The sequence below is a fragment of the Mya arenaria genome, chromosome 3 (assembly GCF_026914265.1).
Source record: "Mya arenaria isolate MELC-2E11 chromosome 3, ASM2691426v1".
NCBI classification, from domain to species: domain Eukaryota; kingdom Metazoa; phylum Mollusca; class Bivalvia; order Myida; family Myidae; genus Mya; species Mya arenaria.
In genome coordinates, this window is record NC_069124.1 from 38,004,577 (window position 1) to 38,029,065 (window position 24,489).

Consider the following 24,489-nt stretch of genomic DNA (forward strand, 5'->3'; position numbering starts at 1 on the left):
TGCCAAAAGGAAACAAGTTTATGAAGGGTTAAATTTACTTATTGATCAAATGCAAACAAACTGACTGTTAGGGAATTAGAAGAAATGAAAAACATTCATTTACCTTCCATTCTTTCTATTAGTCTAAAAATCATCATTTCTGATAGTAACCAGGGTTTTTTTACCCACATTAGAGGAAGGTAAGTCCATTAAGTTTTCTCTGAAATATATTTGCTATGAAATATTTTGATGTGTTAAGTGAGTGATTTTACAATGCAACATGAAAGTGTGTCATAAAAATATAAATGACTTATAGATGTGTAAATTAAATACTCATGTATGTTGCAATAAAGGGTAAAAAAGTGAAATATTGTCCTCGCCAAAGGGCTAAAATGGCGATGTTGAAAATCCCCTGGTATGTGACTCAAATCCCCTGGAATTCTGAACAAAATCCCCTTAGAGCCTTTCAAATATATGGCATGTATGTACAGGAACTGTGTAAAGGGTGATGTAATATGTAGCTTATTATTGCTAATAATAACATTTATTAAATCTTGCCTGTGGTTTATAGAGATTTATCAGTGAATTAAAATTGATATGTCACTGTTTCAAACAGTGAAAATATCAATTTTAGCCCGCTCTCACTTTCAAATCAAATGTCAGTGCCTATGCGGCAGGGACACAATTACAACAATGTCATTTCAGCAATGACGTTGCGTTCGCATACAATTTGGCGAACTTTTCTAAAAACTACTATAAACTGTAATTTTAAATCCTTTTAAGCCATATAATAAAAGAACAATAGCTGTTACAGAGACAGCGCTCAACTGCTTTTAAGTTCATATTAACTGGTTTGAAATAACATCAAACGGCAACAGGCAGCCCTCCATTTAAACACAATTTTTGCATTTTGTTTTAGAAGCAACCAATACAATTACAGAATTCTTACATTTCTATCCATTCAGTTACTACTATATGACACGATCGACCTATCAAGTTGTAATAAAATAATACCAACTGAAGAAAAAACATGCTTCTCTCACTTTGTTTGACATATATATATACATGTATATGAGCAAAATATGTCTATTTCAATTAAAATCTGTAAGGAATGATATTAAAACAGAGGTGGTCCATCATAATGTGGTCAATCCAATGTTCAGGCATCCTCCTTGGGTACCTTGGGCTTACAGCTACGCTGATGTACAGTCAGACGGTCAGGGTTGAATGTACGCCCACAGTTCGGGCATGGTACTAGGTTTGACATTGCACTCTGGTACGCTGCCTCGTTCATTGCGTCTACATCATATTTACCTGTTGCTGGAGGTAAGAATTATGTTATAAGTAGCTTATAATCGCTAACCATAATAAACAAGAGGGCCATGATGGCCCTAAATCGCTCACCAGAGTAAAAGTGTTAAACATTTGTAATCAATATAGCTTGATATTTGTTCTCAAAGCTGTACATATGACCCATTTCAAAACTGTACCTTTAAAACATAGAAAGTAGGTCAAAAGGTCACCTGGCAATGTCAATATTGATATATGTTTTCAAGCTGTAAACATGGTCGAAATATCATAACAGAGACTTCAAAAATAAGTAAGGTCAATAAGGTACAATAAAGGTCATCCAAGCATAGCATTGATATCTGTTTTCAAAACTGTACACATGGTCAAAATGTTATTGCTGCACCTTAAAAAAAGGAGACTACCGGGTAAGTCAAAAGTCACAGTCAAGGTCATCCGAGGACAATATTGATATTTGTTTTTAAATATCTACACATGGACGTCCAAATTTCATTGCTTTATCTTCAAAAATAAGAAAGTAGGCTAACAGGTCACAGTCAAGGTCATCCAACCACAACATTGTTATTTGTTTACATAATTGTGAACGTGGTCAAAATTTCTTCGCTGTAGTTTCAAAAATGAGACAGTAGGTCAAAAAGGGTGGGACCGAATTTGACCCAAGGGGCATAATTTGCACAATCTTGGTACGGTAGATAGATTCTTTTATTCCTCCAACAATGGAGAGCATTACATATTTATAACATACAATACATGAATATACAGTTAAAGAATAGGAAAATGATATGCATGACATCAATTTCAGGGTACACAACAATACAAAGAATGGGAGATAAATGACATGTCCCTACAATACACATCGTCCTGCATTTTAGATAGAGTTATGACAATGATATAAAAGGAGTGATATTTATAAGTAAAGTAAACATAGTGAAATAATAGTTACTTTTACAAAAACAACCCAAATGAACAAGACTTCAAATGAGGGTATGTTTACACACATTGTACATGTATTTACATATGCGGTAAAAAATGAGCCAGTGGCTTGCTGAGAAAATGTAAGTATCGTAGTATCGTCTTGAAAATATGTACTCGACTGTGTTCGCAGAGCGTAAAAGATCGGAAACCGGACATCATTTCTAATAATTGTTCGGAATAATACATTTGACAAAATTTGTCATACTGATTTGCTGTGAACATTAAACTTAATTTTCGCCAAAGCAAAAGCATAAGTTGATTTTCAGAAGCAATAGTGTAAGACACACAAATGACCGACAGCGCACCATCCAATAAATTATATACCTGCTATAAATTATGAGGATTTGATAAAACTACACTATGAACAGCCTAAAGTAAAAGTGTCTCAATTTCCATCCTTCATAACATCAGTGTGTGTATACCATGTGATAAATTACATCATATATGCTACGTCAGAATGCAACATTTTGCCTAAAAAGAAGACTTAAATCAAAGATAACTTTTCTTTAACTACATCTACTAAATGCAACAAAGGGCAGTCTATGCTGCTTAAAGAGCAGCATCCTTCGTTTTATAAGGTGATTAGTTTCATCATACACATCGAAAAACCTGTTTCCAAAATGATGTTTGTCAAAGTATTTTAAGAAACTACACTCTTAATCAAATTAAGACCGAAGGCGGGGCTCTGTAAGCGGCGTAGAATGCGCTATGTTTTATTTAAAATAGTGAAAAAATAGGAAAGTTATCTTTGTTTAAAGTCTTCGTTCGAAGCAAAATACTGCCTACTGACGTAGCATTTATGTCGCAATTTATCACATGAAATACACACACTGTAACATGGCTTTCCAACTAATCAACTGAGTAAAAGTCCTGTTTATATAAGGTGTATTCACTAATCATTAAAGATAAGATTGAAAATTACAATGGTCTACATGTAGTTCAATGGAAAAGTCTGATTATTAAATTCATCATTGGGTATAAAAAATGAAATTCTTCTTAAAAATAAAGAGATATAGAGGATATTTGTTTATTTCAGTGTAAGATTTTATTTCACGATAGTTGTAGAAAAACATATTTTCACGAGTTACTGGCCAAGCCACGGGTGAAAATATAGTTTTTCTATAATCACGAGTGGAATAAAATATGGTCTTACACTGAAATAAACAAATTTTCTGTTTCTTTTATGCTTATTTTCCGAGTTTTAAAGAATTTTAAATATTTTCTTAATTATCCCCTTTTTTGAAAAGGGTGTTATTAACTCTGCTACCCGTGGGGTGCCCCTCATGCAAAATTAACGCTGTCAATTGTCTCTTTCCGGTTTGTTGAGAAAAAGTTCTCTGATATTATTTTTTATAGTTTATTATTCGCTCGTTTTTTAGTGCAAATATTTCATGAACAGTTATCAATGAAGTTTTATAAGTGTATCCATGTTCTAAAAATTAACCAAAACACTTTAATTTTTAAGCATTGGATATAAAACATTTTTTTTAGTTTAAGAGTGTGTTTTATGATACATGGATATTCAGTCATCTTACTGTCAGAGACCAGTATGTTTTGCTTGAAGACTGGTAGTTTACCAGGTAATAATGATGGGCATGCTGGTTTACAAATTTTGAGGCGTAGGTGGGTTAAAAACGAATATCAGTAAATCTGTAAATTGTTGTGTGAATTTTCCGGGAAGTTCGTATTACGTATAACAACAACAAACAGTTCAAAATACATTTGAACGATGATATAACATTCTATTTATGTTCGAACAGTTGTTTTCATCTGTAATTTGTTTGGTATGAAAGCAAATGCTCAAACATTCAGCTTCATTATCAAGAAAAAGTTTGAAAAACAGGATAACCATTTTTCTTATAAATGGTTAGTTGTTACTTTCCAAATATATTTATTTAAACTTTAATATGTAACAATTCTTTAAATATTAAAAAAAAATTGCCAAAATTTTATGGTTGAGTGTTCTGTTTTGATCAAGGGTAAGTAACTGCAATGGATTTTAAAAGTAGTTCTGAAAGTTGATATTTTCACTCCATATTTTGCAGTGAAAATATCAAATTGATATTTCCACTGTTGTTATTTCACTGATAAAACTCCATATTTCATCGAAAAGCATGAAATAATAATATTTCCTAACCTACAAACCTATAAAAAACAATTATAACCTTAGATGAATTAATGAACAACTATTTTAATCCCTTGTTACTAAAAATAGAAAAACTAAAAATAGACAATGCACTCTTTAACAAAAATATAGTAAGATTTGCTGCCCTTGCTTCAAGAGTAAACTTTACATGACTATCAAGATTTTAACAAAATGTTTTTATAGTGAACTTGTTACCCACAAGGTGGGGCCAATTTTGACCCCAGGGGCATAATTTGAACAAACTTGGTAGACAACTACTAGACAATGATACATACCAAATATCTGAGCTCTAGGCCTCATGGTTTTAAGTCAAGAACAGTTTTGTTATTTTTCCTTTAGGTTGCCATGGCAACCAAAGTTCTGCATGAATTTAATTTCTTTGAACAATTTTGAAAGAAAACCAACCAAGGATCATTCCTATAAAGTTTCATTAAGATTGTCCAAGTGGTTTAGGAGAAGATGACATTTATAAGCAATTGTTGACGCTGGACAACAGACGACGGACATAGACCGATCACAATAGCTCACCTTGAGCACTTTGTGCTCAGGTGAGCTAAATACAAACCACCAAAGTCTATACAGTGTCATTCTAAATGAACATTTTATTAATTCCTGGTGTGCAGAATATGATTCAGATTGTCCTTTTTAAATATTTAAATAAGCATTGTACGACTGTGTACCAACATTTCTTTCCATTTTACGTACAAGAAATAATTACATATATTTTAATGCACTAACATCTGAATAAGTTATTTAAACAATGGGGGCTAAGTGAAATGAAAGTCAAAACTGTTGTTTTTTCTAAGGCAACAGTTATGATATCAAGAATTTTGGGTGTTGGTAGGCCCATAATACTGGATTTAATAATTGTTGCCTGAGAAAAATAATAGCGTTGACCATTGTTTAAATAACTTAATCAGATATAAGTGTATTTAAATATGTCTACCATTTTTTTTAGTTATGGCCAAGATGAAAGTTTTTGCAAGCCATCAAAGACACCAAGGCTATGACAACATCTCAATGTTTTCATCGAAAAACAAACAAGCTAAAAATAATGAATCTTTTCTCACCTCCAATAGAGCGAACCTCTGGCTTGTTAGGTTCGGGTCTCCGCTGGCCCTTCGGGAGTTTGTCATTCTGAACCTTCCATTTCTCCAGACACTGGGGCTCGTGTATCGCAATGGACTTCGTGCCAAATTCGCGTCCACAAATGTAGCACACCATAGTAGGAGGCTTCTTAAAAACTGGAGCCTGTTGGTCAGAAATGAAAATTAAGACACCCCTACTTGGTGTTGCACCTACCAAGATTAGTATTATCTTTAGGAAGAGTGAAATTCAATCTTTATCAAATTTGAAGACAGCTAGATGCTTGTATGAATCATTATATTCTGTCAAGATTGAAATGTATTTTTGGCTTTATAATGGTGTAAATCAGAAGATAAGAAACTCATTGCAAATATCTTAATCTAAGTACCTTAGATTGACCGCCCCCAAATGCCCCTGCCCCACCAGTGGAGCCCCCACCACCTGCCCCACCCTTGGGCTTGCAGGATCGCTGGTGGACGGGCAGGCGGTCTGAGGCAAAACGACGCCCGCAGTTCTCACATGGGAGCAGTTGGGCCTTCGCATTCTCCCAGGCAAGGTCATTCATCTCCTGTCTGTTAAATTGGAAACAAACTGATATTTTATTATATAGGGGACTTGAGGCAGCGGGTGATTCACAACAGGTGTTGTTTTTGAGAAGCCTGACGAGACTGCCACTTTATTAAGATGGATTTTTTTAAAGGATTTTCAATGCCTTTTAACATCTTACTACCCTGCGGGGGGGGGGGGGGGGGGGGGGGGGGGGTCCATTTCATAACTTAAGTCATTTTCATAACTTGAGTATCTCCCTAAGCATATGATATAGTAACTTTATAATATCTGAAAAACTTCATTTACAATGATTTTATCAAAAATGCATACTTACATGTATCTATTAAAAACACTACTTTAGTTAAGAAATTACTTAAGTTTTATGAATACCTCACCTGGGAATTTGACTTATTTCACTGCTCAAGGGGTGAGATATAGAGCAATTTTGGCAGTTTGACAAAATTCACTATTTGTGGCTTTGTAGGGGGCTACCACCCTGTAACCGCCCGGTTCAGCAAAACATTGATAGGTGCATTATGCAGCAAGAAAAAATTATTACCACCATTTAATAAATGTTATCACTATATAAAAATAAGCTTTAATTTTGATTCATCCTAGATTTACCTGGAATTCAACAAGAGACAGGTAAACATGTACCAGTACATTTATCCCTTAACCTAAGAGCTGGCCACAATCCAAAAGTGGGTGGGGAAGGTCAAAAACTAAAACGTTTAAAAATGTTTTATTTAGTTTTGAGGAACATCTTGTTTGGGAGTGAAATGTATATTCTTGGTAACTTGTTTTGGGGTAGTAAGGAGTTAAACAAATTTTACAAAAGAATATTTTATCAGATTTTGGATAAAAAACATTAACATTATTTCGGAAAGTTCTGTCGACATTATTACTGTTTTTATGTCAAAATGCCCCAGACTACCTATTCAACAATGTCTTGAGAGTTTTTGATGATATCTTGTCAAATAAAAAAGTTATTCAGAAAAGTTATAAAAAATAGTGGATGGAATTCATTTCCGGGATACAAAAATGCATACCGGTATATCTTTTTTAAAATTGCGGCAATCAACACTAAATCCCAATGCGTTGTTCATTGGGCAATTCTGATAAATTTGATTCATAAACATGTTCTTTTCGTATCAAGACATTGCCAGGAAAAAGCTTTTTGATTGTAAATATAATAAAATATTATTTCATGAAAATTGCTGAACTCCTAATTACAGCTTTTCATGTTGCAACGGATATATGAATCATGCTTGTTAAATATTAAACCTCAAAACTAAACAGAAATTGATTTGTTTAAAAAATTTAAATTTTGGTCCTTCAGATGACTTTAGCATCGCTGCCGGCCCTTAATAATTAGATTATGTATAAATCAAATCAACTGATATGATTTGTTTTAAAATTATGTCAATAAGGTTGCCAATGCTTTAAACTGGCAATAATTAGAGAGGTTGTGAAACACTATTTATACATATAAGTGTGGGCTATTTTTTGTGCACTTCATTGTCCAGGTATGTGTTCATTGTACACGTTTGGAATGACATGTACAATAGCATATGGAAAGTAAGTTTTTCAAGTATCATCGAGCCTACAAGTACAAGTTTAAAGTGAAATTTACCAAACAGCTATTAAACTCAACTGCCACTTTAACATGTACATGTAGCTATATGTACAATTACATGCGCACGTCTTGTTTTTAACGACCTCTAATATTATTCAACCTTTTACACAAGAATCCATCCACAAACCTGGACATTCCTCCATCAGGTTTTTTTGGCAGTGGTCTTCTCTGACCTTTGGGCAGTTTTGAGTTCTCCACCTTCCATTTCTCAAGACACTGGGGCTCGTGAATTGCAATTGACTTAGACCCAAACTCTCGCCCGCAGATGTTGCATACTACAGTCTGCGGTCCACCCTTTGCTCCCTGTTTTGGCTGCTTCAGGCCACCTGTAGAATGCTAAGACTTATTTATTTTTATTTTTAAGTCTTTATTTTTTAAGAAAAAAAATTCATTTAAATACTAAAACTATGAAAATGTTCAATTTCCTCTCTAAATATCAAAATGTGACAAATTTCTGCTAGTCAACTTTTAATGTTACATTATGCACCAGTTATCTTCCTTCTACTAATGCTGTAAATTTTGTTTAGACAATTTAAAATAGACAGCAATATACCAAGATGATTTGAGGCCATCCCAGGCCCTGAGTCATCATTGTTGGTGGCTGCAGCCCCGCCCTTGGGCTTACATGCACGCTGGTGGACAGACAACCTATCAGGCGCAAATGTCCGTCCGCAGTTTCCACAAGATATTAGCTGAGACTGTGCGCTTTGCCAGGCAGCTTCATTTATTGCATCAACATCATATTTTCCACTACCACCAGCAACTTCTGGCTTTTTTGGCAATGGGCGCCGTTGTGATTTTGGGAGTTTATCATTTTCTATCTTCCATTTTTCAAGGCACTGTGGTTCGTGGAAACTTATAGATTTTGTTCCAAACTTTCTTCCACAGATATAACATAGCATAAATCTTGGACCAGGTGGTACTATTGACTTGGGCGGATGAGGATTATCTGACGTAAAAGTGCCTTCCCTCTTGAACCCAGGGCCAACAGCGGGACCCTGATTGGTTGCCCCGCCCCCCACAGGCTTAGGCCCAGCCTTGGCTATTTCTTTGCCAGTCCCTTTACATGATCTCTGGTGGACAGTTATCCGATCAGGTGAAAATGTTCTTCTGCAACCGTCACAAGGAATCAATTGAGCCTGTGCACTCTGCCACGCTGCTTCATTTATAGCCACCACATCATACTTCCCATCTGCTAACGTTAGCACCTCTGGCTTTTTTGGTATTGGTCTACGTTGCCCTTTTGGTAGCCTACTATTTTCTAATTTCCACTTTTCTAAACACTGAGGTTCATGTATGCTCACAGAAGCTTCCCCGAACTTTCTTCCGCAAACATAGCACAAAACAAACTTTGCTCCCAATGAAGGATTCAATTTTGACTGGTTTTGAGGAGTTGACTGGTTAGCAGGTTTACTTTGACTTCCCCCAGAAGAGTATGCAGAAGCTGCCGACTGGTTGCCTGAATCTTCTGATCTCTTTGCAGGTGATAGTGCAACTTCTAGCACCCCGTCTGCCTGTCTAGTACTCTGTTTTTCTAGCGGCACAGCATTACTCTCGTTCACAACTTTAGGATTGACGACAACGGCTGTTTTTGGTCTCAATTCCATCCCCTCAGTATCTTCTGGTTTAACTTCAGCCCTGGTCCCATTCTGTGACTGTTTACCTGTAAAAATATCCCTTGGCACTGATGAAGGAACTAACACCTTAACAATACCTTAACAATATATGTTAAGAAGCAAATTTGTACTCACCTAACTCATTCATTCCAAGCATACATGTAGCTTATCAGTATTTATTTGATCTGATATTTTTAATATCCAGTTGCTCTATAAACTATTAAGAAGAAAGTTTATACACCCTATACAAGTTAATATGTAGAACCAATCTGAAGCGTAAACTTTGCTCCCTTTAAATTGAATGTTTCAAATGTATTCAAGTTCATTGAGCAAAACAAATAGGTAAAGTAAGTGAATGGTTGATTTGAAATTCCCAAATCAATATCAGATATTGATTTCTTAGAGTAGAGTTTACCAAACTGTGATTTCAACTATCAACTACCTGTTCTTATACAAAGGGAAATGCTGAATATTTATTTAACTGTATACATTTATTGATTGACATTAATCTTTGATTGACAAGTCAATGAGATCATTAAGGGGAACATTGAGATTTCAATAATAAATTTAAATAATAAATCATTTAGTATAACATCATGTCTATCATAAAACCTGTATTCAAATACAATTTCAACTTTTCAAATTCAAATGTTCATTTTTTATTATGATTTATTAATTAATGATAAATACTAGTATAACTTCATATATTACAATTATTATTGTCAAGATATTGTTAGTATTAATACAAAAATAGTATTATGATGTTTATCATTATTAAAAACATTGATTGTTGTTGTTATTATTGCTATCATTTTTTTTCTTAATATATTCTTAAATACTGATGTTGTTAAGACCACTCTTAAAGAAGAAAGTAACATTTTGATAAATTGGTTTACTTCCAATCAAATGCAGGCTAACCCTGACAAATTTCAAGCAATTTCAGTTGGCTCAGTCTGTTAAAAAAATAAAACAATCAATACTTAATCACACTATTGTTTGTGAAGAGTAAGTTAAACTTTTAGGCATTGAGGTAGATAGTCTGTTAAATTAAGATGCCCAGATTTCTAAAATGTGCAAAAAAGCAGCTAAGCAAGTGAATTTCCTTTAAAGACTAAGCAAATTTTTGTCAATCAATGTGTGGTCACGTGGTCAAGTCGCGAGTGCACATGGAAATTTAGCTCTGAAACAAAATGGACATAAAGTGGTTAAAAAAGGATTACAAAGTGTGTTTTTTGCATTAGTTAATAGTGTTTTATAGTATGCATTCATGTCTGATAATTCGAAGACCGAAAATTCAAAGAAAAAGAAGTAAAATAAGCGGAAAGCAAATTCTCCTTTGGACAATAGTGGTCAAACCGGTTACAGCAATATACATGTACCGAGCACGCCGGAGGTAAACAAGAGGGTTAATCTTGGCCAATATAATGGACATAGCGGTCAGTACATTGGTCCTTCATGGAATGAAAATCTGAACACAATGAACAACTTAATGACTTCACCTATTATGAATATGGCACAGAATTTCCCATATATGACACCGGGTCCACAGATGTACCAACCGGCAGGGGCGAGTGCCACACCCAATCAGCTGCCACCATGGGCAACGACGATATTAGAAGAAATTCAGTGTATTAAACAAGCGTTGCCAAAAATCGACAACATCGACAAGACAGTTACTAGGATAAACGCAAAGGTCATAGATCTTGAACAAAAAGTGTTGGACCTGGATAAGCGGGTAGACATTATAGAAGCGTCCTGCCAAACCATAAGCGACATAGTAGAACAAAATAAAACTACTTTTACAGAGGCAAAAACTGATCTACAATTTCACAGTTTGAGCTTGGAACAATATATAAGGCGTGAACTTTGATAATTAACAATTACAAATAACGAACAACGTGTAATTATCACCTTGTGAAACTTTAAAGAAAGGCTCATGAACTCCTTTGAACGTTATGTCATAAAAGTATTTGAAGATGAAACCCTTTTATTTAGAACCAAAGTTATATAATTAAAGCTATCAATTAATATGAAAATAATGCAATGCATATTTATAAAGAAAACAAAAACATTTAAATGTCTAAATGTTTGACAAATTAACTTTATTTTATATAAAACAACATCAATCATATAATTCTATATTGTTAAAATGAAAGGTCAAAATTGATTATAATCATTCTCTATAATAGTTAACATTAAAACATCTGTTGAAACTAAACACATCATTCTAAGTTTCACTGTAAAGATAGCATTTATTATAGACTGAAGAAGCCTTATCTGGTTAGCCCCTTGTCTCCATTTAGTCTTTCCCTTGTCTTACCCTTGTCTTACCCTAGTGCACTACGAAGTGAACTGATAGTGAACACGATGTTCTAAAAAAGAACATTAGCCAGATAGAAAATGGTCTTAAATCTATGCAAGAACAAATGGACGATTACGCAAATAGATCGCTTGAAAACGAGGCACGTGCAATGAAGGACAGCTTAATGTTCTATGGGTTTGAAGAGGACCCAGGGTTGGCAAAGAAAGACGAAGGTCACAACTGCGAGCATTTAGTTAAAGATTTTCTTAATAAATATATGGAAGAAGAAAGGGTCTGGGGGATTGTAGTTGGCAAAAATGTTAGAAAAATGGCGTACGAGAAAAGGGACGACATTTAAGAAAGCCGGTTATGGAGTGGGGATACAGCAGCCCAAGGAAATCCGGGACGCCAGGAAAGCATTGTATCATATACAAAAGGAGGAAGAGCGGAAGGGAAAACGGACATATTTCGTTGGTAAAAAGTTATTCGTAAACGGTGAGGCATACAACGGACCGGTGCCATGAGCCAAGGACGCGCACGCCGGGGGACAGCAGACGAGAGGGAGAGCCCAGACGATTACACACTAGGGGGGTCGTAGGGAAGATATTAACATTATATCATGGAATATAATAAATGGACTTGGTAGAAAACTTGGTGATACTGACTTTTTGGACATTAGATGTGAATATGATATAGTTATTTTAACAGAGACATGGTTATCAGAAAAGCACACTATAAATCTAGACATAGGAAATTTTTATCATGAGCATTTATTTGGTACTAAATCTAAAATACAAGAAAAGGTCATTATAGTGGGGGTATCTCCATTTATTTAAGGAAAGTTTAAGAGATAAGATTTCAATTATTGAAAGGCATAAAAATGGTATTTTGTGGATTAAGATATGTAAAAGTATCCTTTCAGGAAACGAAGATTTATATATATGCAGTGTATATTTACCACCAAGTAATTCTATTATTTTAAAACAATTTGATATAGATTTTTTCGATCTAATTGAACAGGGAATCGAAAAATATAGCACTGATGGAATAGTTGCACTAAATGGCGATTTTAACAGCCGCACTGCGGACGAAATTGACTTCTTAAATTTTGACTATTACATAGACAATGAGGAATTTGAACAAATGTTGACAAAAGTTCCAAATAGAATAAGTAAAGATAAATGTTTAGACAACCACAGCAAAAGGTTACTAGACTTATGTAAGGCATCAAACCTTCATATAGTAAATGGTCGATTACATAAGGATAGAAAGTAGGCGACTTTACTTTCCATAATACTAATGGAAATAGCCTGGTAGATTATTTTATCATAAATTATCGATATTTCTCTCATTTTAGCGATTTTGAAATACTCCTCCCTACAGAATTTTTTTACCACTCGGCAATTAAAGTATGTTTACAAGGTATTTGTTTACAAACGGAATTTAAATCACGTGATTCATCGGATATCCCCAGTATACACATCGCGTGGGAGGACGATAAGCGTGATTCATTCATAAATTTGCTACAGTCGCACAGTAACGGATTAGCCGCATTGTGTGACAATATCGATAATACAAACATTGATGACTCAGTTAATTCATTTACTGAAATATTGCTAAATTGTGCAAAAAAAAACTATGGGTAAAAACCAAAATACGTTTAAATTGAATGTAAAAATACCTATGAACAAGGTCAGTACATGAAAAGTTAAAGATCAAACAAATACATATAAGTTATTTTAAATTGCCTCTGAACATAAAAAATACCACCCATACTTGACAACCTACATTCTTATGTCCTTATATTCAGCATTCCATTGTGAATAAACATTAAGTGTGACCTTGACCTAAGAGGTAGGGACACGGTTCTTGCATGCGACATGTCGTCTTGGTATGCCGAACATGTGGCAAGTTATTTTAAAATCTGTCCATACAAGGGAAAGTTACAACCCGGACACGAGTTATTGAGCCGGACACACAGATGGATGGAAGGACGGACCGACAGACGACGGACGGACGGTGCGATTTTAATATGCCCACCTTCGGGGGCATAAAAACATATAATAGGATTAAACGAAAAGAAAAGAAACTCTTCCTTAAAATTGAGGGTGTTAGAATTGCTAACATGACAAAACCAAAACAGCTTTGAAAGAATATCAAAAATCAGTACAAGAAAAATATACCCAGCTCTGAAGGTTTATCTATTGATGATTTGTATGATCATTTTAAAAACCTTTTTGGTGCTACAAATAATGAACAAGATTTTAATGTGCCCTTTTAGGCAGATGAATCGCTGGATGGGATTATCTCGGAATCGACACTCAAGAATGCTATATTTTCTCAAAAAAGCGGGAAAAGTCCCGGCAACGATATATAATTTTTAAGAATTCATTTGAAATTACTTCCCCATATTTGCTCAAATTGTATAACAGAATGTTTAATAGCGCAGAATACCCGCAGTCATGGGGAGAAGGTATAATAACACCAATATTTAAAGGTGGTAACCCAAGTGAATCTAAAAATTATAGAGGCATTACGTTCAGTAATATATTAAGTAAGGTGTATTCTCAGATATTATTAAATAGACTGACTATTGGCAATTAAAAATGAAAAAAAAAGCGATTCACAATTTGGTTTCCAGAAAGGAAAATCGACTATTGATTGTATATTCGTGCTATTCTCTATCATTGCTAAAACCCTTAATGGTGGTAAAAAACTGTATTGCATTTTTGTTGATTATGAAAAGGCATATGACAAAATCGATAGAATTAAGCTTTGGACAAAGCTCATACAAGAAAATGTAAGCTCTAAAATAGCACTTTCACTTAAGGCGATGTATTCTGCAGTCAAATGTTGTGTTAGATACAAACAGTCAAGATCAGACTGGTTCGAATCTGGCACTGGCCTGAAACAGGGCTGTCCGAGTTCAAGTTTATTATTTTTATTCTTCGTGAATGATGTCACGTCTAATATTAACAGTAATCGGGAAGGAATATTTACTATAAACGACATAAAGGTATTTCTCCTAATGTTTGCAGATGACGCAGCTTTATTTTCACATGACCCAAACTCTCTACAATGCATGTTAAATGATCTCCAAGATTATTGTAACACCTGGGGGTTAAAAATTAATGCTAAAAAAACGAAAGCTATGATTTTTGAAAAGGGCCGTCACACAACCTACCAATTTTATCTCTACGACGCCGAGATAGAAATAGTTACTTCCTTTAAATATCTTGGGACGCATTTATATAAGAACAATAACTGGAACAAAACACAAAAGCGATTAGCACAGCACGCCTCATATTCTATGCATAATTTGTTTATTGTATTCAGCCAACTGCACAAAATAAAAGAAAAAAATAAATTATTTGATAGTCTAGTGACACCAGTTCTTAGCTATTCAGCAGAAGTTTGGGGTTTTCACGATGCCAAAGATGTTGAAATGATACATACTAAATTTTGCAGAAAATTATTATGTGTTAAACGATCAACAAATTTAGAATGTTTGTATGGTGAATTAGGAAGGGTCCCAATGAAAATTAATAGAATGATCATAATGATCAGATACTGGATAAAAATTCTTAACTCCCCGAATAATTGCCTGATCAAAATAGTATACAATATGCTACGCGATGACATTAACAATGATACTACGTATAACGGTAATAATTGGACTTATCATATACAAACCTTATTGAATCGCCTTGGGATGACTAACATTTGGCTTAATCAAGATACGTTATCTATTGATATTGTAACGTGAACCCTTACGTAGACGACTCAATTTATACGTTCGATTTGTTGTTTACCTTATTTCATGCGTAACGGAAAGCAGATGCTCCAGTTGACATTTAATTTACTAGATACAGGACAAACGATCGTGACATGTGTAATAACTTTTATTTACTCATAAATAAATATCAATCTTTGCAAACAAATAAGATACTGTAATAATATTACTTTATAAAGAGTAAATGTTCTTTTAATGATAACGTTCCTTTTATCTATTATCTATAATGATATAATATAATATTTACATTGCTGCGGGGTGGCTCTCTTTCTTGTTAAATAAACTTGTACGAAAAGATTTGAAAAAGTTAAGTTTTTAAAGTTTCCAATATGGCCGAAAAGTTGTGAAAGCTGGCGTCTGCTGCGTGGTCTTGTATTTATACTTTCCCGCGCCTTGATACTTGGTGATGAGGTCATGGCAATCATTTGCCCCAAAACCAATCAGAAACCCGGAAAATCCAAAATGGCCAATCTCATCCAATCAGGAGCCGTGCGGAAAATCCGTAGATTGTAGTCTTCCACCACATCAAATCTAGTGCCACGTACGGAATCCGGACAAAATCCCTATGATACGTACTCCGGTCACGTAAGCGTGATCCACCGTGACATTAACAACTTAAAGTATGGTTTAACGTAACCTTGTATTACAGAGGTATAGCATTTTACCTATAAAGCATGTTTTACGAATAGAGATTATTTCCAGTAAAAGAGGCCGCCCTAAAACAAACTGTTTTTACTTCCGTGTTTCAATTACAACGTGAAATTACTAAATGGAATGACATAATTAAGAGAGTTTAACGTAAGTACATTAAACTATAACCATGAGCTATTGTAAAGCCACTGACCGGTGTATGCAACACAACTATTATTGTAGGTAGGGGGAAAAGTAATGTATTTTCGCGGCCAATGAAAGTTACTTTTGACAACAAACGCAGGCAGTATTTTAATATACTAACTGGATAAATCATGTTGAATATTACTAAATGCAAGAAGAGTTTGGCAAATATGCATAGCCAATTACATTACAATATAATACCTATAAGGCATAGAATAATCGCCAATTATAAACAGACATGGTATGGACAAATAAACAACCTACCTAAACTTTGCTCATATTCATTAATTAAACATAAGTTTGATCAGGAAACGTACCTTAGTGATATCACTGAAAATAAATTTAGAATTGCTTTAACCAAACTAAGAACTTCATGTCACGATCTACAAATAGAAATAGGCAGATATACTAATACTCATCGACACGAAAGATATTGTAATAATTGTAACATGAGAACTATTGAGGATGAATACCATTTCCTTCTAGTTTGCCCTAAACACAGAGAACTGCGAAAAAAGCAATTTTTACTGCAGATGGCCAACATTAACAAAATTCGAAAACCTTATGATAACTAAATCGCCAAAATTACTTCTAAATTTAAAAAAGTTTGTATGTTTTTCATTTTGCAACAGAAGTGGAAATTAAATGTTCACTCTTCTTCCGTGTAAAAGTTTGTGTTCTTGTGTACTTGTACCACTGTATTTCATTGTATGTTATTTTTTGTATGGCTATGATGTTGCCACAACATTAATGCTAATAAAACTTATGTTATGTTATGTTATGTTATGTTACTAAGCTTATTATTCCCCGCTAAATTGAAGGTTTCGGGAGGGGGACATTGTTTTGGCGTTGTCCGGCCGTCCATCATTCCGTCCATCCGTACCATATCTTGGTAGGCATTGATCAGAAAATGTTAAAACTTGGTCAGAATTTTCCCATTATCATATCCCATACCCACTTGTAAAAGTGGGTCACATGGTGTCAAAAACTAGGTCACTACGTCAAATCTTAGAAAAATATTTGGAACAAACTAGAGGCATTATACATGGTCAAATATTCATGAAACTTAATCAAAATGTTTTCCTTGATGAACTTTTGATGTCTATAAAACTGGGTCACATATGATCAATAATTAGGTCACTAGGTCAAATCTTAGAAAATTCATTCAAATTCATAAAAACTATTAAAAATGTTACTCTATATACAAAACTTTTATTTCAAATAATTCCAAACAAACTCAAACTTATATCCAATGTTCATAATGGTCCATTTCTCTGCAGCCATATTACAATGTTAATATAGGAATATTCCACATACTTTTCATTTCCAATCCATGAACATTGCCTAATCAGGCAGGGGATATCAATTCAACGAATTTGCTTGTTATCTTAAAATCTTTCATCAGATCCAATTTCAACTAATGTCCTGTTGTTTGGCATTTTCGTAGCAAGACCAACACAGAAAAAATAGAAAAGTTTCAATACAGAGCTTTAAAAATTGCTTTTAATGATTACACATCAACTTTTGAAAATCCTCATGGAGTTCAATTGCGAACATTACATCTGAACAGGATAAGTTGCATTGCTTTCAAATGATTGTACTGTATATCTCCAGAATATGTTCAAAACCTTGTAGCTTTTAAGACATGTAATTCTAATCTCAGATATGAAAACTTTGTAGATATGCCATCAGTAAGAACAACTTAATATGGGAAAAACTCTTTCCACTTTCAGGCAAGTCACTGTCAGGTATGGAACAGCCTCCGAAAGGAAATAAGGTGCTCTCAAAACAACATGGAATCTGATCTGCACGTGAATGCTTAATGTGCAAGTAATATTTTATAACTTAAAAAATAAGAAGAAATTGAGAATTATAAGGTGTATCACTGAATATCTTTTATCCTTTGTCTCCACGGAAAAGGAGTTTTGTTTTCAGTTGCCATGGCCTACACCCACTGGACAAGATATGGTATTCTAATACCAGAAAGTATTTCAGTGGGCATTTTAGTAATGAATAAAAATTAACAAGAGGGCCCTGAAGGCTCTGTATCGCTCACCTGATCCAATTCAAGTGTGAAATAAGTGTTTTCAGGGCAAGGCCAATTGTGACAGGGGGAGGGAATAAATGTTTTTCAGGGCGATGGAAAGTGCAACGAGAGGGGACTTAATTAAAACAAATTTAGGGCTAGTTTTCAATGCTACATGTTAAATATTAAAGTTGAGGGTATTACAGTTTTAGAGAATTTGAAATGTCAGTCTGGTGGTCTGCTACCTTAGAAAGGATGCATACTTGTCTTTGTTTGTACATTTTTATTTTCTGTTCTTGTTATGGTTGGAGTATAAACATGAAAATTGTTTCATTTCATTCAGAATGTATTTTAGCAGTGAGTGTGATTAAAACACTTGTTCTAAATGAAATTGCACGAAACATTGAAAACTAAGTATACATACTTTTGACTACATCATGGAAGGACTTTTTTTATTAAATTACAAGTTATATTTTCAATAAGTCTGCATATAATCATGAAGTATGGAATCAAAACATTTATACCTGCTGGAATTAAAAAATATATTACTTAGATCCTTCCTAGTGACCAAGTTTTTTTTTTAATATCACGGATGATTTTTTTAATATCACGGATGACCCAGTTGCAAACCTTACCTTGCTGTAATAAGTACATTCTGACTACGTTTCATATAGATAAAGTAAAAAATAGTGTTTTAACAATGTTTCCTATGATTTGACTTCGTGACCTAGTTTTTGAACTCAGGATACCCAGTTTCAATCTTGACATAGACTTCATAAACACAAACATTCTGACATAGTTTCATGGTGATCAAAGAGAGAATGTAACCTCTACAGTGTTTACAAAGGTTTTCTATGATTTGACCTAGTGGCCTGGTTTTTGACCTCTGATTACCCAGTTTCAAACTCTACCAAAAGATCATCAAGAATAACATTCTGATCAAGTTCCATGAACATATGGTCATAAATGTGGCCTCTAGATTGTTAACATGCTTTTCCTAATTTTTGACCTGGTGACATATTTTTTGACCGCACATGACCCAGATTCAAACTCGACTAAGACATTATTAATATAAACATTCTGACCAACTGTCATGAACATACAGTTATAAATGTGACCTCTAGAGTGTTAACAAGCTTTTCCTTAAATTTGACCTGGTGACCTAGTTTTTAACCACACATGACCCATATTCGAACTTGGCCTAGAGCTGATCAATATAAACATTCTGATCAAGTTTCATGAACATACAATCATAAATGTAACCTCTAGAGTGTTAACAAGCTTTTCCCATGATTTGACCTAATGACCTAGTTTTTGACCGCACATGACCCAGATTTAAACTTCATTTAGAGATAATTAATATTAACATTCTGACAAACTTTCATGAAGAAACCTTTATAAATGTGACCTCAGAGTGTTAACAAGCTTTTCCTTAAATTTGACCTGGTGACCTTGTTTTTGACCGCACATGACCCAGATTCAAACATGGCCTAGAGGTTATCAATATTAACATTCTGACTAAGTTTCATGAACATACAGTCATAAATGTAACCTCTAGAGTGCTAACAAGCTTTTCCTTTGATTTGACCTGGTGACCTAGTTTTTGACCGCACATGACCCAGATTTGAACATGACTTAAAGATTTTTAATATAAACATTCTGACCAATTTATATGAAGATACAGTCATAAATGAGACCTCTCGAGTGTTAATAAGCTTTTCCTTCAATTTGACCTGGTGACCTAGTTTTTGACTTCACATGACCCAGATTCAAACTTGACCTAGAGAGTATTAATATGAACATTCTGACCAAGTTTCCTGAAAATACAGTCATAAATGTGATCTGTATAGTGTTAACAAGCTTTTCCTTTAATTTGACCTGGTGACCTAGTTTTAACCCCAGATGACCGAATATTGAACTTGTTCAAGATTTTATTGTTGGTAACATTCTGACCAAGTTTCATTAAATTGTGACCTCTATAGAGTGTTAACAGTCAAATTGTTGACGATGACGACGGACACAGGGCGATCACAATAGCTCACCTTGAGCACTTCGTGCTCAGGTGAGCTAATAAAAGTAACAAGCAAATTTGTTAATATCCCCCGCCTGATTGGGCTAAGTCAAGGAATGGAAATCAATTATTGGTGAAATAATTATATATGAGTTTGAGTTTGATTGCAACTGTTTGAAATAAAAATATATTGTATATAATGTAGCATTTAGAATTGACCAAGAAACCTAGTTTATGACTCCATGTTACCCAGTTCCAAACTTATCTAAGATTTTATCAAGGCAAACATTCTAATCAAGTTTCATGAAGATTGGTCCAGATATATTGCAAAAAATATAGCCTCTAGAGTGTCCAAAAGGTGTTGTTTTTTTAAGATTTGAAACAGTGACCTCATTTTTGACCCCACATGACCTACTAGTTTCAAACTATTCCAAGATTTCATCAAAGCAAACATTCTGATTAAGTTTCATGAAAATTAGAGCAGATCTATGTATTTCCTTTAGAGTGTTCCCAAGATTTCTGTAATAATGACCTAGTGACCTAGTTTTTGACCCCATGTGACCAATTTTAAAATTCTTGAAAGATTTCATTAAGGCAAACATTAGGACTAAATTTGAACATAACCGACTATTCAATACCAATGTTTGGTTTGGGACACAATTTTTCAAAGATTTCACCTACTGACCTGGTTTCTGTCCCCATGTGACCCAGTCTCGAACTATTCAACAACAATCAAGGAAAACAGTTTAATTAAGTTTCATAAATATTAGTTGCCTCTAGTGTATTCCCAATCTTTTTTTTAGATTTGACCTATTGACCTTGTTTTTGACCCATATGACCCACTTTTGAAATGCAGTTGAAATTTAACCTAAAAGAACATTCTGACCATGTTTGAACATAAGCTGACCAATCACCACCATAAAATAGTTTCGGACAAGATTTTTGAAAGATTTGACCAAGTGACCTAATTTTTTTATCACATGTGAACAGTTGGAAACATATCCAAGAGTTCATCAAGGAAACATTCTGATCAAGTTTCATGAATATTAGACCATATATAATGCCTCTAATGTGTTTCAAAGATTTTTCTAAGGTTTGACCTAGTGACTTAGTTTTTGACCCCATGTGCCCCACTTTACTTGCGGTCCATATTTCATCAAAGGGTACATCAAGACCAAGTTTGAACATAATCCAACCAATCATTTCAATTCCGGACAAAAAAAATCTAAGATTTGACCTAGTGACCTTATTTTCGATCATATGTGACCCAGTTTTAAATAAGTTTATGAATATTTGACCATGTATAATGCCTCTAGTATGTTCCAAAGGTTTTTCTAAATTTGACCTAGTGACCTAGTTTTTGACCCCATGTGACTCACTTTTTTAAGTGGTCCATATTTCATCAAGAGGTACATCATGACCAATTATGAACATAACTTGACCAATCATTACCATGATAAGGTTCCAGACAAGATTTTTCTAAGATTTGACCTAGTGACCTAAACAATATCCCTCTCCTGAAATCTTCGATTTGGCGGGGGATGAATAGTAAACAGTGACCATAACTCTCGGGGTCCCAAAACACAATCTCATGAAAAGTCTCTATACACTCTTTATACATACCAAGTTTGCTCACAATATGTCGACCCTCATGTAAGTTATTTAATAACAACCATTTTTCTATTAATAGTAACTTTGACCTTGACCTTGATCCTAGGGGCCTCAAACACAATCCCATTAAAGGTCTCCATAAACTCTTCCTATATAGTATTACCAAGTTTGGTCACTCTATGTCAAACCTAGCTAAAATTATTCGATACATAAGGTGACTTTGACGCTGCCCTCTCACCAGCCCGCCCAAACAATGACACAGGTCAGTCTAATAACTTGTTTTCCCTTTGTGAAAACCTGGTTAAGAATAAAAAATGTGCCTGTCAAAAGAAATAAAAAGAAAAAAAAGTCAATCAAGGGCCATAATTTGTATTTAGGGCAGGGGTAGACACTAACCATTTTTCCAAGGGATCCCAAAGGGACACCAACATTTGAAATCAGGTGTCCCTTCCTGAAATTAGGAGTCCCTTCCATGTTTTACTTTTTTTTCACTACTTAGCCTGTTTTGATATTAAATGTAACATACAAACACAGTATCTTTATCTTTTCAATTTGTAATTTAAGTATACACCATATTATACATGTTTTCAACACCATGTAATGATAAGTTAGTAGCACAATGTCAGACATATGAACCTCTGGCAATAGCAGAGAGGAAGAATTGGGTCGCCAAGTCAGTACATTGGCATCAAAAGCGGTAGAATGTCTTAGCCCCTTTTGTTTTAAGTCAAAAACAAAGATGGATTCAATGTAAACAACAAGAGGCCCATGATGGCCCTAAATCCCTCACCTGAGTAAAAGAGTTTAACCTTTGTTATCAATATAGCTTGATATTTGTTCTCAAAGAATATTGAAAAACATACTGGTCAAACATGTTGCCTGGACAATCACTGACAGGACTTGTCACATTTGCCTGCACTCTGACAGGACTTGTCACAGTTTCCTGCACACTGACAGGACTTGGTGATTGACTGCACACTGACAGAATTTGATTCTCATACCTGCACACTGACAGGACTTTGTTCAGTTCCCTGCACACTGACAGGACTTGGTAATTGACTGCACACTGACAGCACTTGGTACAGATACCTGCACACTGACAGGACTTTGTTCAATTGCCTAAACACTGACAAAACTATGTTAAATTGCTTGCACACTGAAAGAACTTATAGTATAGATACACAAACAACAAACAGTGCACCATCCAATAAAATCAATAAACTGCCTTTAAGCTCTAAAAATAAAATATCAGAACACATTCAACTTATATTATCATTTTTTCCATCTAGATGACAACATCACCTTCCATCTAATTTTAATAATAAAAAAAATCTTTATATAAGGTATAAGTGAATAACACTATCCACATACAAGATAAGATTGTAGCTTAAAATAATCTACATGAAGTTTACAATAATATATATGAAGTTCAATGGAAAAGTCTGATTATTAAATTTATCATTAAGTAAAAATGAAATTTCTTCTAAAGAATAAAGTGTTAATTATTTGAATCTATAAACCTAAAAAAAGAACAGTTATTACCTTACAAGTAACAATGTTAAAGACTTAATAAAATTTTTAATCTATTCCCTTGTTACTAAATAAAGAAAGTAGTGGAATCTCCAACAAAATGGGAGACCATATAGCAAGAGTTGCTTAACTTGCTTCAAGAGTAAAATTTACATAACTATCAGATTTCAACAAAATGTATTTATAAAGAACTTTTAACCCGGGGGTGAGGCCAATTTTTCTCCAGGAGCATAATTTGAAAAAACTTGGTAGATAACCAATCAACAATGTTACACACCAAATATTTAAGCACTAGGCCTCAAAGTATTTGCCAAAAAAGGTTTTGTAATTTTTCCTTTAGGTTGCCATGGCAATCAGAGTTCTGCATGGAATTCATTTCTATGAACACTTTTGAAAAAGCACCAACCAAGGATTATTTCTATGAAGTTTCATTAAAATTGTCCAAGGGGTTTAGGAGAAGATGATGATTATAAACAATTGTTGATGTTTTCCTTTAGGTTGCCATGGCAACCAGAGTTCTGCATGGAATTCATTTCTTTGAACACTTTTTAAAAGCACCAACCAAGGATCATTCCTATGAAGTTTCATTAAAATTGTCCAAGGGGTTTAGGAGAAGATGATGATTATAACCAATTGTTGATGTTTTCCTTTAGGTTGCCATGGCAACCAGAGTTCTGCATGGAATTCATTTCTTTGAATACTTTTGAAAAAGCACCAACCAAGGATCATTCCTGTGAAGTTTCAACAAAATTATCCAAGGGGTTAAGGAGAAGATGATGATTTTAACCAATTGTTGACATTTTCCTTTAGGTTACAATGGCAACCAGAGTTCTGCATGGAATTCAGTTCTTTGAACAATTTTGAAAAAGCACCAACCAAGGATCATTCCTATGAAGTTTCATCAAAATTGTCCGAGTGGTTTAGGAGATGGTTATAACCAATTGTTGACGCCGAACGCCGGATGGACGACGGACAACAGACGCTGGATATAGACCGATCACAATAGCTCACCTTGAGAACTTTGTGCTAAGGTGAGTTAAAATCTTGATGTTGTTAATATTTTTAGAATTGGAAAATACGGATAAGA

At 34.3% G+C, this 24,489-nt stretch overlaps 1 protein-coding gene across 5 annotated transcripts in view; it reads right to left on the reverse strand.

Annotated features, from left to right (window-relative positions):
* Nucleotides 1-1,008: 1,008 nt before the first annotated feature.
* The window catches only part of LOC128227832 (zinc finger protein 474-like), a 63,733-nt gene continuing 40,252 nt past the window's right edge, over nucleotides 1,009-24,489 (reverse strand). For 4 of the 5 annotated variants that reach the window (XM_052938708.1, XM_052938706.1, XM_052938707.1 and 1 more), the window contains exons 3-7: nucleotides 8,233-9,342; nucleotides 7,807-8,005; nucleotides 5,883-6,066; nucleotides 5,479-5,659; nucleotides 1,009-1,299 (exon numbers count right to left, since the gene is read on the reverse strand). In XM_052938708.1, the coding sequence (XP_052794668.1) occupies nucleotides 1,139-1,299; nucleotides 5,479-5,659; nucleotides 5,883-6,066; nucleotides 7,807-8,005; nucleotides 8,233-9,342 (1,835 nt within the window). In that variant the 3' untranslated portion in view covers nucleotides 1,009-1,138. Of the gene's footprint in view, nucleotides 1,300-5,478; nucleotides 5,660-5,882; nucleotides 6,067-7,806; nucleotides 8,006-8,232; nucleotides 9,343-9,430; nucleotides 9,700-24,489 lie in introns of those variants that run through there. The other variant, XM_052938709.1, reaches the window with a different exon arrangement.